An 18,187-nucleotide genomic window follows, 5' to 3' on the forward strand; every position below is an offset into this window, starting at 1 on the left:
CTTATAGAAACACAATTATAGTGTTTTTGTTCTGTTGAATCGGGTGTCTCTGACCGATACATTATCCACTTCTCTGGGATGACTGCGGGGCTGGCATGGAAATGTAGGTGCTGTCAGACACGGGCCCCCCAATGCTATGCTACAGAAACAACCGTGTGTGTGTGTGTGTGTGTGTGTGTGTGTGTGTGTGTGTGCATATGCTTGTGCGTGTGTTTTTGCGTGTGTGTGTGTATTGCCAGTATGTGAGTGTATGTGTGTGTGTGTGTGTGTTTGTGTGCGTGTATGTGCGCATATGCTTCTGCATGTGTTTATGTGTCTGTGTGCACGCGTTTCTGAGCATGTGTGTGTGTGTGTGTGTGTGCGTGCGATGCTTGTTATAATAGCGTCATCTCTTGCTTCTCACAGTGGTTTGAGAGGCCCGGGCTTGGCGGGGTTGTGGTGTATTCTGTTGAGTGATGCCAGAGAGACAAGCTGAGAGCCCTGAGCAGGGAAAGAAAATACTGCCACATACACTCACCGCTGAAACCTAATGAAGTGGTTGTTTATACTTAATATACTCAGCATACATTATGACATGTGTCATTTACTCTGCTCCCATGGGCCCTACCTACAGTACCATGCAGGCTCCTACCTGCATACAGCAATAACATTATCAGAACAAGGCTACGGAGCATTGTCAGAGGAAATGACTCGGCATAAAAGATTAATTAAGGAAAGATGCAGAGAGAGAGAGAGAGGGAGAAGAGAGGAGAGGACTGAAAGGTGAGCGTGTTTAAGTGAGCTGGTGGAACCGCTGAAGTCAGGTCTGGTAAGGGCCAAGACTAAGAAACACACGAAGATGTGTGGAGAAAGAGAGAGAGAGAGAGGGTGCGGGGAGTGAGAGAGAGACAGGGAGAGAGTGATCTCAGACTTCTTGCACTTGAGTCAGCGGAGCGAAAGAGAGACAAAGGGAAAATGCTTCTTAAGTTGACAGTCCAAGCCAGAGACCCGCAGAGAGTGTTTTGAGGGAGAAAACTCAAGCATAAAATCCGCTTCTGTTCAGTTGCACTTTCGCAAGTCACTCAGTGTAACGTAATGACGACATTGGTATCGGTTTGGAGTATTGGGACAAAAAAATGAATGCTCCAATACTGAATTGAGCTCCGAGTACCAACCTACCGAACGAATAGTGGAATACTCGAATTACTCGGGCCAGCCCTGCACTTGACATTCCCCAGTCAGTCATGCAGGTGTTTGAGCTGACCCCCTCACATCACAACACGGCCACGGAAAACTGCAACGTAGACTCTCCTTTAATGGACACATTCACATTCAGCTTTTCCATGTTTAAAACATATTCTCCTGTATTCCGCATCCTGTCCCGGCTCTGCCTCCGCTCTGCCAGCAGAGGAAATGTGGGACCCACCCTGTTGCCCTCCTCTGTCCCCCACCCCCCCAAACCCTGACTCAGCCCTCCATGGAAAAACAGGTCTCTCACGTCAATCAGGAACAGAGACTCTCCAACACACACACACACTTCTGTGGCGTAATGATCGCTATCCAACGGTCTGAATCCGCCAGACCCAGACAGGTGCAAGGCTATTGGGTCAGTCTGCTGGCTGAATTAGAAATTAGGTTTCAAATGTAAAAGCTGAGAGTGTGGTTTAAACACGGTGGAGTTCTAGAATACCCGGAGTATTCCATTACACGAACAAATATGAGCACAGGTGCTGGTAAAAAGCTACGCTCAACAAACGCTGGACAAAGATAACATTTCAGATTGTTCAAAGGCTTTTCCAGTGGGAGTACCTTGGCTGAGGTTAGCCTGATTGTATGTAACCCAATCATGCTTAAAATGTTGTAAGGGCAATTACTCTTGATTATGTCAAATAAAAGAATACATTAGATAAATTAAATGTTGGACATCCTGAAGTGTTTTGCTTGCTAACGTGCCATTAGTGAGGTCTGCCTCTTGTCAATGCCTGGTTTTACAGCTATTCTTGACTAAAGATAAAAATAAAAAAATAAAAAAGAGTAGGCCTACAAGGTTACTGTGTTCAAAATAACATAATACTACCCTGAAGCTATCATTAGCTTTCACAAGTATGTATTTATTATTACACATTCTCTATTTTACAGATGTGAACCTATCCTTTCTCCAACTTACTTGCCAAGAATACCTAGACTGCAGCCCTGTGCTCCCACATCGTGGGACTGTGAAACAAAGCAATTATGGTAACATGCTAGCTGTGGTAGTATGCTAACTATGGTAACATGCTAGCTGGGGTAACATGCTAGTTGTATATGCAAACTGAGGTATTAACTGTGGTAGCTTGCTAGTTTTTGAAACAGGCTGTGATAACATGCTGTAACATGCAAAGTGTGGTAACATGTTCACTTCAGGGGGAAGAACTACTGTAAGTAGAGAAAATATGCCCTCGAAAGAGTAGAAATATTCTCCCAAACACATTACGAGGAGAGATCAGAGAAGGATATTATTCCAGTAGATTGGCGGAGTGGCGGTGAGAGGATTGATAGCGTGATGGCATTGTAGAAAAGAGGATTAGCTCTGTGAAAACGTTGTAACGTTTCGATTTACAGGCCATGAAAGAAGATATTTGAGTCTCCTGAGGGGGAAGCAGCACAGGTCATTTGTCTGCTAGCCTGTCCAGATGTACAGTATACCCGGCCGGCAGCCACCTATGAAAACACGGGTCTAGTTCTGTTAAAACATCAGGGCAGAAACATTAGTGCTACAGATTATTTTACACAGTACCTCTTAGTGCTATTCCAAACATACAGTATCAGTGTCTGATTGACCCTAACCAGCTCCATATGCATATCTGTTTAGGTGAGAGGTTTGGGTTATGCTGTTCTGAGATGTTGACCTGTGCCTGCGCAGGTATGGTTGTAACAGGTGGGAAAAGGGGGGGATTAAACCACTGAGAGACCAAAGACAACTTCTCTGAGATCAATATTTGGGCTTTTCATTCGCAGGCTACTCATCATACTGTACAAGTGTTGTTCCAAACCTCCTCTGCTGGAGGTGTGTGGAACCTTACGAAAGACTAAGGGAGCAACTTGGTGGGCATAATGTCTCACCATGAGCATGATGAGATAAACCACCACAAGGGGAGGTTCATCTATTTATGCAGTTTCATTTTCAACATGGCGCCCTCAGATCTACATCCTCTTCATGTAAAGTCCTCCTCCTCCCTCAGTCAGTATTGTTATAAACTCTAGATCGCACTGCACTAGAAACCTGACACCAGACCAAACTTGCACTACTAAGACTAACAACTATAAAGAGTTCTTAACTGTGGAGAAACCTCTGAGAAACCCTTTAAGAATACATTTTCTTTCTAGCTAGGAACATTTCAACAATGAAAGGTTCTAACAGGAACCACAAAAGGGTACTGCAGAGAAGATCTGAGAAACCCTTCGGAACCTTTATTCTCCCCCAGAGAGCAGACCTCCCCCTCAATCCACAGACCCTCCTGACTCCTCCCAGCCAGCCCCAGGCTCCTGTGGTGTCCCCTCTTGGCTGAAGGCTTGGCTGAGGAGATCCTAAAACATCATACTTCATCTCTGCTTATCCAACAGGTAAACACAGGGATAGAAACTGAATTCTACACCCCGCCCACATTAAGCAATGTGAAGCAAGACAAGTGTTGCTTGATGACCGATGATGACCCAGAAGCTTGCGGTCACAAAGTTCTGTTTACCCTTCTCTCACTGGGATACGGGCTGTTCCCTCTGCTTGGAAGCAGTTGCAAAATTAGCTGAATCTTGGGGAGCTGTAGATGTTTTGAACATTAATGAATATATCTTATCGCTTGATTGTGTAATTTGTCCTTTGCTTTCATTTTTAATCATGTTTGTTTCATGTCTGCAACCGTGTAATTGTAGCCTACTGCTACCTGTCTTGGCCAGGACACTCTTGAAAAAGAGATTTTTAATCTCTTAAAAACTCCACTCTTGGTTAAATAAAGGTAACACAAAATACTGCTAATCCATTCTCCAAAGAAACTATAAAGCCAAGACACTATACTTCTTGGGTGTCAAGTTCCTTCGACACTGGGCCTGACTCCAAGCTTTTAAAAGGAATACCTCAAACTCTCAAAGTGAAAACAAAGACATGAGAAGTGGCTTGCTCCTGATCTACAGGGGGTCATGACCACGTCTAATAAAGACAAGTGTCTTCCACATGAAAAACTTGCGATCGATGTTTGGACATGCACTCTGAGGTATGCGCTTTGAAGTACTCGCTTTGAGGCTCGTGCTTCTGATGTAAGGAGGATCTCTGCGTAGTGCCCTGGAGTTCCAAGGTCATTGGCCAAGAATGCGCTTCGAACCATGCACTCCAGACAGAATGAGCGTCATCTCAAGCAAGTTGAATGTAACACAATGGTGAGAAGCTACATCCGGTAGGCTACTCTACTGTATGATTCATACTACACTGAATCCTTTGATTTAGCTGCAAACGGTCAGACATTACACAAATGTTTCGCGTTGCCACGACCATCAAACTGACTGGTGCCCATTGTGTCTTTGCTGAGGAGAGTCATTTGTGCAGTTTTCTGAGTTTAGAGCTCTGAGAGTTAAATACTAAAACATTTCATCATGTTTATGAATAAAATATAAGTTTCCACTCTGTCATTACCACAAAGGAACATCCATCAAGGGTGGGGGACATGTTTACTGTGCACTTGTTCTAGACTCTAGGCGGGGTTGTGTGGTCAGCTTCTGGGAAATAAAATTAATGGAATGTGTTGATGTAAACTGTCTAGCCTAGCATCGGAGAAGCAAACTCCAGAGAAAATTATTTTGTGGTTTTGTGGCGAAACTACCCGGTTGAGACTTGGAGCCGTAAACAGGTTGATGTTGTCTCAGGTGAAAACACGCTGGACATTAGATAACAAGGGGAGAGAAAGAGAGCTTACCCTTCTCCTGACCACCAGTCCTGCAGAGTTCACCCCTCTCCTGACCACCTCTCTGTTGCTCCAGCTTTTTCACTGCAGCGGATCTTAGCTCTCCAGAGTTTTCCCTCCAGTGGATCTCAAATCTGCAGAGTTTGCCCTCTTGTAGGCTACCGTAGACCTCAACTCTGGAGACTTTTCAACCTAGTCTCCATGTGCCAGCCACACACCTGCCCCCCCCGAACCGCTACCAGGGCGCCTCTTTCCTGTTCCTCACAAGGAATGTGTCAGCCAGCATGTTCTAGCTGTTCTTGCTGCTCCGCTCCAACAGAGCACACTCCAAACAAGTTGAGACAGACCTCCTACCAGGATACACGGGCACAGATCAGAGATCAGCTGTCCTTTCCCAGATCCCAGCCTTACCCAGAAGGAGGGCATAGTCTAAAACGGACCCAGAATCAGTGTACAGGCACCTTGTCCATTCTGCTCTCCAGCCTGTAAATATATCAACACTTTCTGACACCTTCCAGAGCTTAAGACACCCTGCAGCCACATGTGTGACTGGTCCCTGCTGCTTGGGATCTCTCTCCTCACTTCCCAACCTCAAAAACGGATAATTCACATTAATTCACACATAATTTGAGTGTGTTTGATCCCCTTCCCAGATAGTTTTTCTAAAACATGCCTTTAAGCCTCTCATTTCATGCATTGTTGACAAAAACCAATATTCAAGTGTTTTCCTTTCACGGTTCGTATAGGATATCTCTATAAGAAGGTCCGTGAGCAGATCCAAAGCTGGTGAATCCACACAGCCCTTATGAAATACGAGGCTTAGCAGCGTTCAAAGCTGAGCTCTGGAAGTCCCACGTCCAAGAACAACAACACTCCGTTTGCTCTGGACCCTGACTAGCACGGTCCACAAAACGGGGCTGTCTGCACATTCATATGCTGGTGCACTTTCATGTCTACCACATGATTTTTTGTTTTGGTTTTGATCTTTTTTTTTTCTTTTTAAGATTACTACCAGCCCTCCACAGTGGCACAGCCGTCATTCACATACAGAGACATCAAGTCTGCAGACCTGTACAATGAGATTCAGATACAGACACATATATTACAGTTTCAGATGTAGATATAGATACAGATATAAACACAGATACAGATAGTGTATGCTGTTCTCTTACCTTTCATGTTGACTCCTCGAGGCTGCTTGTGATGAAGATGTAAACAGAATCCAGGAAAAAGCCTTGCTTTGGATACAGTCCTCCTCACTAACCCTCAGTGTGTCCTGTACAGAAGAAGCAGTACCGGAACTATCTTAACTGATGATGCACACACATCCATGTGAATGGCCAACAGGTTCCACTGCAAATGCAATGCAAGAAGCACTCCTCTGTAGTCAATCAGACCTCAAGCTCAATAAGACTTACTTGTTTCTTCACAGCTGTGACCCAGCTTTAAGTTTCTATGCTGCCAGAGTCAGAAGCTTTCTCCGAAAGCCCATGGACTCTCTCCCACGCACACACACACACACACGCACGCACGCACACACACACGCACACACAAACACACACACACGCAAGCACACACACACACACACACACACTCACACAGACACACACACACCAGAGACTGCTCACTACAACTGTTGCTTGTGTCAGTAAGACAGGCAGGCTGTGAGTCCACTAATGCATGAGAGACTTGACTAAGTAACTTAGCTGGCTAACAAGCTAACTGCCCAGGCTACATGCTATACTAGCTGTGTTACAGGCTTCAGCTCTCCAGCATCCCGCCTCTCGCCTCTAGACCCAGAGGACACTGATAGCTCTCACTGAGACCATGTGCAGTTTAGGAGGGAGGGAGGGAGGGAGGGAGGGAGGGAGGAAGAGAGCGTAGGGAGGGGTTGAGCGGTAAAGAAAAAGAGGGAGTGAGGGAGAGAGAGCGGGAGAGCAGGAGGAAAGAGAGAGGGATAGAGAAAAGACAGAGGGGAGTGAGGGTGGGTCCACATGTTGTAGCCTAATTGTAGTCCCGGCCTAATTGCTAACAAATGTCGCAACAAGACGGAACAGGCACCTTAACTGTATGCGGCCTCCGCTGCTTGAAAGATAAATTGTTTCCTCCTTTCCCCCCTCCTCTACATATCAGAGGTAATACATATCTAAGTGAGAGGAGACAGAGCTAACTCGCGTCAGACGTGGGCAGAGACCACTTCTAACAGCTGTGACAGACTGTAACGGCACAGTGCATCCGCCATCAATTTGTCATGGTGGGGGGATTACATGTGCAAGAGACTTATTGGATCTTCAGCTCAACTTCTTCCTCTTGTTCTAACCTCGAAACCTTGTCGAGAGACAGATGCGAAATACTTGGAAGCCAGCACATTGAAGCACCTGACTGTGGGCTACATGCCAAGCTAATCACTGAGGGGGGGATCAGCTTTCTTTGATCACAAATGGCCGAGGCTAATTATAACATGGACCTGCTCATAGTTCCTTAATCAGAGTCAAAGTTCCTTCCAGGGGCATATTTACCCCCCCCCCCCCTCCCCATTAAAAACAAAGATAAAAAAGAGAATATAACTAAGCTCCATCTGCCTGCTATCAGTCAAGGGTCATGGCCGCCATGGTATTAATCATTTCCCAGTGCTATGATGTAGCTGCAGACCTCCTAGATGAGGCAGGAGAGGAGCATCAAAGGAGCCAAACCGTCACCCTAGGGATTCAGCATGGGTCCATGGAGTGGAGGTGGCTCAGTGACCATGTTCAGGTGACGAGTAACCCTGTCTGAGACCTGAAGAACACACACCTCCTCCAGCTAACGCCCAACTGACTAGATTTGAATGCTGCTCTGTCTTTAACGAAAGGATTGTCTAACTTGTTAAGCTAAAAGGCATTCGTTCAGCCTTCAGGCTCATCACATGACCATGTTCATCAAACAACCTCTGTCACACTTGTACACCCCCAAGTGCTCCAACACACAAGCTGAGGTCTCTGGTATCTCACCTCTAAACAAAGCATTGTTTATCCATGGCCCTCTATCTCTCCCCTATTGCGTATTTTACTACACTATACTATTCTATACTAAACTATTCCATACTACACAATAAGATACTATATTATACTATTCTTTACTAAATCATACTATGCAATACAATACTATACTATACCATACCATACAATACAGTATACTACAGTCTAGTAACACTAGTATGAAGTTCAGTCCTGATTCCTTTTACTATACTAAACTACAGTATACTATACTATGCTATACAGCCTAATGGTCTAGTAAGTTACTCTAATATGAAGTCTAGTCTCGATTAATCTCTGAAGCCCATCCCTAAGTACCAGAAACAAAAACAAAACAAAACAAAAAAAGGTTGGCTTGGATAACAGTGACCTTGGATGGAGAAGATGACTGACTCTTTGTCCGTAAACCAATAGACTGATAAACACTGCAAGATGCTCCGGGAAACCATCTGTCTTCTGGAAGAGGTTCTGACAGCAATTCAGATGCTAAAAGAAATGGGTCCCAGCTTGATTTGATAAACTGTCTTCAGAAAATGGACTGAAAGAAATTCCAGAGAGAGAGAGAGAGAGAGAGAGAGAGTGAGAGGTGGAGGGAGAGGTGGAGGGAGGTGGTAAAGAATGAGAGAGAGGGGGAGAGAGAGAGAGAGACAGAGAGAGACCTCCATAATCAACACACACATACATACACACTGGACAGCACTTCATACTGTATCTGCACATGTGGTCACATAGAGATAAACCACATGCTGCAAGTTTGTTTAAACATAAGTGACCTGGATACATGGAGCTACTGGGGTCATCTAATAAATTCTAGTCGCCATCATGACTTTTAATAAGCCCCCTTATTCACCAGATTAAATCAACAGTACACAGATCAATAGCCTTATCTGTTATCCCAGGGAGATGACAGCTGGGGTGATTAGTGATGGCCATGCATGCAGACTAAGCTGGAGTTGAAACACAGCTATGTTTACCCTCTCATCCCTTGAGAATGAGGATGATGACTGCCCCCTAGTGAAGACTATAAAGACTTTATATATTTGCAATGCTCAAGCATGTTTATTCAATGATATTCATTTGTGACATAATAGCAACTGTTATCTGTCCCAGGAAGTGTCTGTGTGTGTGTATGTGTGTGTGTGTGTGTGTGTGTGAGAGAGAGAGAGATAGAGAGAGAGAGAGAGAGAGAGAGAAGCGCTCTAAATGCAATTAAGAGGACATTTTAGAATTACCAAATTCCAATTCAAATCTGTCTTAAAATATTTGATAGTGTCATCCAGCCCATTGCGCTGTATTGTAGTGAAGTATGGGGTCCACTCAATCATCCTAGCTATACACGCTGGGACCAACATCCAACACAATCTTTACATGCAGAATTCTGCAGATACATTTTACAGATACAGAGAAAAACACCAACAAATGCATGTAGAGCAGAATTAGGCAGATACCCACTGATAATTAACATTCAAGAGAGCACTCACATTTTTTAGCCATCTTTAATCCAGCCCCTTAGACACGCTCCATTCCAAAGCCATCCAAACCCATGAGCTGAGCCCAGAAAAGAGTCCACTATGTCAGCTGGTGCTGAGACTAACTACCCCCTCTTAGATACACTCTGACCAGTCTCACACCAACACTGCTCTCCAAACACCAATCAGAGTTAACCAAATTATAACACAATGTAAAACCTATTTGGAACATGGGAAGGAAGTAACTAAAATCAAAGGAGATTAGAATGTTATCTGGCCCTAAAAATAGATTATAAATTGGCAGAATATCTCTCTACTGTCAGAGATAGAAAGCAGAGACAGATCATAACCAAGTACAGGCTCAGTGACCACAAATAGGCAATCAAAAAAGAACAACAAAAAATCATGGCAACCAAAAGAAAACAGAATATGTGATCATGTTCGACGGGTGAGGTTGAAACAGAGATGCACTTCCTCCTATACTGTAAAACATTCAATGAAATAAGGAACATCTACTTTAACAAGTTTAACTCTGTAATTCCAGACTTCAAACAGCTTAATGACCTCTCAAAACTAAAAATACTCCTAGGAGAAGCAGACAGGGCATGTATGGCTGCCCAGTACGTACTGAGGGACAGGGAATGACCTAGATACACACAGCACAGGCATATATTCTCACACACACACACACACACACACACACACAAATGCAAACACACACACGCACGTATGCGCACATAAACAAATATACATATACACATTGTGATTATTATTATTATTATTACAATTTATTACAGCATTTATTATTCATGTAAATTTAGATGTTGTTATCACCTCCTTTTGTTTATTTGTGTTATTTATTTAGTATTATGCTTTGGCAATATTTACATACTGAGTATTTCCTGCCAATAAAGCTTATTTAATAATGAATAGAGAGAGAGAGAGATTTTTTTTTAATGGTACTTAAATTTTTGTCTTGTTGCACATTTGCTTTGGCAATGTCAACATATGTTTTCCCATGCCAATAAAGCCCTTTAAATTGAAATGGAATTGAAAGAGAGAGAGTGTGTGTGTGTGTGTATGTATGTGTGTTTGTTTATTTTATTTAAAAGAAGGGACAATGCAGATTAATCAACATTTTCATCTGCATGTGTGTGTGTGTGTGTGTGTGTGTGTGTGTGTGTGTGTGTGTGTGTGTGTGTGTGTGTGTGTGTGTGTGGGTGGGTGTGTCCTAAATATGTCATGGCAGATCTCACTGTTCTAGAGGAAGTGATAAAGATTGACCATTGGCTGGTCAACACATACACACACACACACACACACACACACACACACACACACACACACACACACACACACACACACACACACACACACACACACACACACACACACACACACACACACACAGGGAGAGGCTCATATATAAAAACAAGGTCTGTCTTGCTGAGAAAATATCCCAAACAGAGCATATGTTAAGAGGTCAAAATCCCCAGCGCTTCCCACCGGCTGTTCTACCACTAGACTCTCCATTGGTTGTTTACAGGTTCTGTATCCGCTGGACTTTTTTGCTTTTCTAGCTCTGCTGACAAGGTGCTTGATATTGCTCAATTATGTCCTCACACACGGTGGATAGCCGATGTGCTTCATTTCATGAATCTCGAGAAAACCAAACATACCCCACGTAAATCTATTTCCAAATATGACGTGGCAACCACTCATTCAGGATGTTAATTATGTTCAATTTCAACCCCAATCCCTCCCTTAACTGTCTAGGCCTTGCATCTGACCTATAATCATTAGGGTTTGTAGAAAAGATTTGTAGAAACAGACCTACTCATGTAAACCTTAACTTCATTGTATTGCCTTTTTCTCTCTCTCTCCTTCTCGTTCTTGTATATTCATTTTGTATCTCTTTATTTTTGTAGGCTATTGTAGGCTACTATACTTTTATCTTTTTGTACTTAGTACTTGTACCTGAAATTCCTATAAAGCTGTGTGTGACATCTGAGCTTTGCTATTCATCTAGTGGAGGAGATTGCAGGGCTTCAACTTAACCTTTAATCTTTGTTCTTACTAGAAACTACTAATCAACCCCTGGCAAACTGGTGACTCCAAAGTATGGTTGTTGAATGAGCTTATGTCATCAGTTTACAACACCATCGAAAATAAAGCATGGAGCACACAGCAATAGCCTCCTCACAACAGGATGGCCGAACTCCTAGTCCCAACTGGTGACATGTGGCTCGCTGGCTGGACTGCATGAGGCTGGCTAACTGGCTTACTGGTTGCCAGCCTGTCTGGGAAGACCAGTAGGGTGCCCACTCACACAGTCGTCAACATTCCTGAGCATGGTCATGTGTTTGACTGGTAGGAGAAGGGGAGGTTACAGGAGCGGGGTGTGGGTTGAACACTCATTTTGTAATGACATTGTGAGTCAAAGGCCTATCTATAGGTATGGGGTTAGTAGCCCTGTTCTGTCGATGGTTAACCACTAATAATTGTCCTCAACCCTGCATAAATGCTGTTTGCTATTGGTCAGAACTACCATGTTCAGGTTCCTCAGTCTGAATCATGGAGCTATAGGTGATTTAATCACAGATCCGCGTGTGCCCGTTTGTTTACAAAACAACACATTTCTCCATCCCTCCGATTTTTTGCTTCGTCTCAGTGGACCAACAGAGAGAGGCGTCAGACTACTGACAGTGCAACACTGCTCCCGCCTGGCCGGGCCACGACTAAACCCTGCAGCGTTGACCAGAAATTACACAACTTCTGGAAAAATCCGGGTGAATCACCGCGTCAACAACGCCGCTGACCTCAGTATAAATACCTAGCGGTGTACGGCGAGACTGCGCTTCATTCCAACCGGAGAGGCAGAGGTGAGTGGTCCAGGCGTCCATGAGCGCTTCCCTCAAAGGAAAATGCGTCTTATGCATGTGTGGTTTCTTGGTTAAGGTCCCTGTTTTTTGTTTTTTTTGCTGGAGCCTGCAGGGCATGAGACTGACCATGGTTAGAATAATGCAATTTTTTTAAATCAAGTTTTTGTTTTTTCTTGATAATTAGAATTGGTTAGGAATAGTCTGTGTACCTATGATTTTGATATGATTTATGCATCGTTTGTAAAAATGTGACAACAAATTGTGATTTGCCCATCTGGTAACCTTATACAAGAGTGCTTACTCATTGGTGACCTCCATCCCTCTGTGTGTGTGAGCGTGTGTGTAAGCAAACAATTGTGACTATTGTTTAATTCAGCTTATACTGCAAGCCCTGTCCCATTATGAATGTTAGAAATCGTGCGTCATATCCAACATCATGGGGATATCACCCCAAAAATGATAACGCTATTGACTCGTGGCAGTCTGCCAGGGCTGGACGCTAACTGGAACAGCTACCTGTGATCCTTTGATGTTTTCCCAGCAGAGGAGAATTTGAAAGCCCAAATCCCCTCTAATGTGATTGGTCTTGCAGAAGTGTCCTAAAAACTATTCCATAGAATTGTTGTGATTATATTTTGGAGTAAATAACGTTTGTGAATGTTTTTTTTTCCACACATGGGTATTATAGCGTAATATTAACTTGATTAACTTAAGCAATTAAAGAGTCATTTTTTCGTGGGTTTGGCAGGCTGTAAACCTTGAGGACCTGTAAATTGTGCAGTAGAGATACTTAACAGTTTCTAATGTTTGTGTAGAAACATTCTGTCTATCTGTCTGGTCTCCGCTAGACACCCTGAGGAGCTGATCCACACAGCTGATATACCTGCTCACAGCTGCCTCAGTCATCTAGGTCAGCAGTGTCCCTATGGACAGATAGGCAGACAGACAGAAAGGCAGACAGACAGACAGGTAGGCAGACAGACAGACGTGACCACAGTCCCCTTAAGGAATTCAGTGACTGCAAAGCCTCTTATATAACCCCGGCTCCCAGCTGGCAAAGAACAGTCTCCTCCAGTTTATTCACTCTCTCTCTCTCTCTCTCTCTCTCTTTCTCTCTCTCTCTTTCTCTCTCCTCTCCAAATGATCAATCTATTCTCCATCTAAAGTTTGCTCATGCTTTGTCCACTCTTTCTCTATACACTAATTTCCTTCTGGAGGCCTCCTTACTTGCTTTCCCTTCCCAGTTCTCTGTCCCAGCCTGAATTCCAAATGTGACTAAGTGTATTGGTATGCACCATCAGACCAAAGCACATACCTTTTATATGAAAACACTCGGCAATAAACCTGATTCTGATTCTCTCTCTTCATGGCATTATACTCTCTCTATTTCTCTCCTCTGCATTGTATCCCCTCCCTCTCTCTCTCTACCCATAACCTGCCCTCTGTCTCTCTCAGCAAGGACACCTACATACGGAGTAGAACATTGCTGCGGTCAGTCGGCAACATGTAACGTTTTCTGGCAGCTGTGAGATTTGCAGCAGACCAGCCTGATGTAAACACAGGAGGGATTAGGGTGACAAGGCTGCAGGAATAATCAGTGAAGATTAGTCTGGGGGAGATCTACGTTTCTGGACGAAAGACAGAAACTCTTACCAATCAGCCTCATAAGAGGGAAAAGAGCCACGTTCTCCTCTCTGCACAGACATCCTTATATAATTATAGAGAGGGCAAGAAAAGGAGAGAGAGACAGAGAGAGAGAGAGAGAGGGAGATGAGTTCTGACTAATAATGATAACCTAATGTTGTTATGGGGGAAACAGAATTGCTGTTTATCTGATAACTATCTCTAATGGTCTCGCAATCTCCCCAGACCTCAGCTGGATGTCAAACGCATACTCCATCACAATGATACTGAAAAGCAAGAGTCATCATGACAGGAGGAAAAGGTTCTCTCTCTCTCTCTCTCTCTCTCTCTCGCTCTCTCGCTCTGGGCACTGTTTCCCTCTGATGGTCACTGCTGGCATTGCAATAACAACAAGGTCAGACCAAAGATGAGGTCGTCAACCACAAACATAACGTCATGCTTCAGAAATACTGCCAACAGTCTCCAGACAGATGAGAGTATGCTATGAAATGACACAGACTATGCGTTTGTCTACTTTGCTTCACGTAGCTGTAGGGTTTAAATGATATTGTAGGGCTTTAGGGAAAGGTTTGCCATAATCTCCGTACAAGCTTGCAACACCAAGTGTTATGACCCTGCCTGTGTATGTGTTGCCAGGTTTGTTGTTTTTCAGGACCTAAGCTTCCCTGAGAGACATTGATGCTGATGATCATGATGTGGAACAAGAAGGCGCCTACGCGTCTCATGGCTGTGGCCATGCTCCTGCTCTCCGCCCACTGTCTTGTGCCCCCGTCCCAGGAGGACCTCAGTCGTAAGTCTGACACACACTCAGGACAGGTTCCCTAACACCCCTCTTCCTCCCCCAAAACCTGCATACTCTGCACAAGCCAACCACTCTGCACAAGAAAACAGGGATCAGTCTCCCGGTTGAATGTCGGCCATCTTGTCCTTGCCTCTTCCCCTCCTTCGAGATCTAAGAGAAGAGGCTTGTGTCGATTCTGAATAGAACCATTGAAGATTTATAGTGCTGTCATGTTATTACTGAGTGATGGTGGTTTGACTGATTGATTTATCGATTGATTGATCGATTGATTGACTGATTGATAATACTGCCGAGATCTTGTTTGCCTATCAGCAATTTCTCTGTCATTAGTGTCAGAGGTCAGTATTCAGGGTTATGGTTTGGATGACTCTAGCTGTCCCCCTATCAGAGATCTCTCTGCTGGGAGAGAAGTACCTTGACAAGCAGATCGAGAACGCCATCAGCGGAGTGAAGGAGATGAAGAGTATGATGGAGAAATCTGGAGAGGACCACAATAAGTTACTCAGCACCCTGAAGAAAACCAAACAGCAGAAAGAGGTACAAAAGGCTACTCTCTCAGGGCCCTATTTTCATGTCAGGGCTAAGTGCTAAGGGCTAAGTTTTGTCCGTCACAAACTCAATATTTCAAAGGTCTTCATTGCACACCAAACTTAGCGGAGGGGAGAAATATTGAGTTTGCAACGGACAAAGCTTAGCCCGTAACACTTAGCACTGAGCCCCGGCAGGAAAATAGGGCCCTCAATGTTCGTAATGTACGATGAGCCGTTCGGCTCATACTTCGGTTAGCTCTGGCTGTGTACCCTCAACTATACAGTATGTTTCACCGATAGATGACCGGATCCATTTGAAGTTTCTGCTAACCTTGAGCGTGTCTCCCTGCGACCCTGTGCTTCTCCCAGGACGCCTTGAGTGCGGCCCAGGAGATGGAGCAGAAGCTGGACGAGCAGCAGGAGGTGTGTAACGAGACCATGCAGGCCTTGTGGGAGGAGTGTAAGCCCTGTCTGAAGAACACCTGCATCAAGTACTACTCCAGGACCTGCAGCAGCGGAGCCGGCTTGGTCGGCAGACAGGTGCGCATCAGCCAGAAGATAACCATGATGACCATGTAGCACACATTACGCTGTCAGGCCCACGTGATTCACGACAATCAAATTGGATTACACAACCGAGGAGGGCCACGAAACAAGTTGTCAATATTTTCTCGATCTCTCCTCTTCTCTCTCTTTCCTCCTCCAGCTGGAGGAGGTCCTCAATAGAACCTCTCCGTTCTCCATCTGGGTGAACGGCCAGAACGTGGACGTTCTGCAGCGCGAGGACCAGAGGCAGAGCCAGGAGCTCCAGGACCTGGAAAGGCGCTTCACCAAGGTGGCCGACGGCGTGGACGGCATCTTCCAGGACAGCATGAAGGTCTTCGACCACATGGGCTCCTTCGACCTCAGCCCCTTCCGCGTGCCCAGCCTCTGGGGGGGGCCGAGGCGAGGGCTTGGCCAGGGGGGGGCCAGGCCGGGCTGGGAAGACCGGGGCGAGGTCCGCGTGGCCCGATCCCCGCTCCGCGACCCAGAGTTCCAAGGGTTCCAAAGCATGTTCATCCCCATGATGGACATTGCGAGGAACTTCTTCGATTCCATAGGGCCCCTGGTGGACCCTGAGAGCAGCCTTGACACCATTCCCTCTGGGGGTAAGGCCTAGATGTGTGGCTGTGTGTTGTTCTAATATTTAGGATGACTAGGTCTTTACTCACATCACACTGGAAACAGGCATACGCTACATGGCAATGCTAACACATCCATTATGAGGTTTTTGTGTACATACAATATGATGGACGCCGAAAAGCAACCCTCTGGAATAGACAAATATCCCTTTTCAGCTATGCATGCTGTGAGCTGCCTGAGATTTGACCCCTTTTCGGTCTCTGATGTCTTCCGCAGACGGGGGCCTGAATGAGGACGTGGTCGTGACCCGGCCATTCGGGAACGGCCAGATGACCTGCAGGGAGATCCGGCGCAACTCTGCCGGCTGCATCACGCTACGCGAGGAGTGCGAGAAGTGCAAGGAGATCCAGTCCGTCGGTAAACTCGACTTGTCTGAACGAGATTGCGACAGTCATAAAACAAGCACATGTGGATTGAGAGACCTAAACAGGTTTCATGCATCACTGCTGGCACATACAGTAGCCTACAGTACACCATCACATGCAGTACACCTGAAAGAGCTCTGGATATCAGGTTCAGGACTGGCGCTAGGAGGTAGGGGTAGAAATTGGGAGCTTGGAGGTTTGAACTGCTGTCCTCTGTCCCCCCCAGACTGCTCAGGCACGAAGCCGCTGGAAGGTCCCCTGAAGCAGGAGCTGGAGCAGGCCCTGGCCCTGGCCGAGAGGTTCACCCGGGAGTACAACACCCTTCTGAAGAGGTTTGAGGAGCAGATGGTCAACACCTCTTCTGTGCTGGACCTCCTCAACCAGCAGTTCGGCTGGGTCTCTGCCCTCGCCAACAACACCAAGAACAAGGATGGCATCTTCAAGATAAAGACGGTGAGACAGAGAGAGAGAGAGAGAGACATGCACACAACACACACAGACTGGGCCTGATTGGTCAGAACGGAGCAAGAAAATACTGTAATATTGTGATAGTCAGAATAGAGGGAAAAAGCACCTCATATCAAGTTTCAAATGTCAGCGATGCCATGACATTTTTGCTTTGTTTACACAACTGTACTTCAATGATTAGCAACTTTCCTGGGAAGTCATGAAATCAACTTTTAGGGGATCAATATTACACTCCCAAAAGCACAATAGTTTCAGTTTTACGGTGAAATCTACTCCAATTTGATCAATTTTGCTTCCAGCAAATTCAGGCCCACAGTGCATTGAACACTCCAGCACGAAAAGTTACAATACTCATACTTCTTATACATCTTATTCTAAAATGTATTATCTCAACCGTTCAATTTCTCTGGAACCTTGTAGTGTCATTATACAGCTGAGGTTGAGGTGAGCTGTATGTATTTATCGAACCACAGGCTCTTTAGCCCTCCTGAACATTTCCTCTGTAAAATGTCTCACCATCCTCCGTCCTCCATCATTCCCTCCCTCCAGGTGATCTCCTCAGACAGCGAGAGCCCAGAGGAGCCAGGTGAAACCAGTGTGTCGGTGCAGCTGTTCGATGCTCCACCCATGACCTTCTCCGTGCCCTCGGACCTCACCTGGGACGACCCAAAGTTCTCCGAGGTGGTCGCCCAGGAGGCTTTGGAGCGCTACAAGCAGACAACAGTGTGAGTAGCAGTACATCTCTCTAGGACTGCCCTGTAAAGCAGGTACTGTCTAGATACTTTTTTATGTGATTCTGGTCCTGCCAGTGTAACCGGTTGACTAAGTGTCCTCATGATTCCCAGGTAGTGGTGGCCAGTAGTTGGTTAAACTCACTCCTCAAAGGAGCGCCAACAGTCCCTCCAAGAGAGGCGTCCCTAT

General features: G+C 45.3%; 1 protein-coding gene across 1 annotated transcript; it reads left to right on the plus strand.

The window, feature by feature from the left end:
- Positions 1-14,612: 14,612 nt before the first annotated feature.
- On the plus strand, positions 14,613-17,995 carry clu (clusterin; the record flags this gene model as incomplete). The annotated part of the gene is made up of 7 exons (XM_084454004.1): positions 14,613-14,709; positions 15,110-15,258; positions 15,621-15,791; positions 15,958-16,399; positions 16,650-16,790; positions 17,025-17,251; positions 17,816-17,995. 7 exons carry the CDS (start codon positions 14,613-14,615, stop codon positions 17,993-17,995), a joined length of 1,407 nt encoding a protein of 468 aa, XP_084310130.1.
- Positions 17,996-18,187: the final 192 nt, after the last annotated feature.

Source organism: Borostomias antarcticus (genome assembly GCF_949987555.1).
Source record: "Borostomias antarcticus genome assembly, chromosome: 19".
NCBI classification, from domain to species: Eukaryota; Metazoa; Chordata; class Actinopteri; order Stomiiformes; family Stomiidae; genus Borostomias; species Borostomias antarcticus.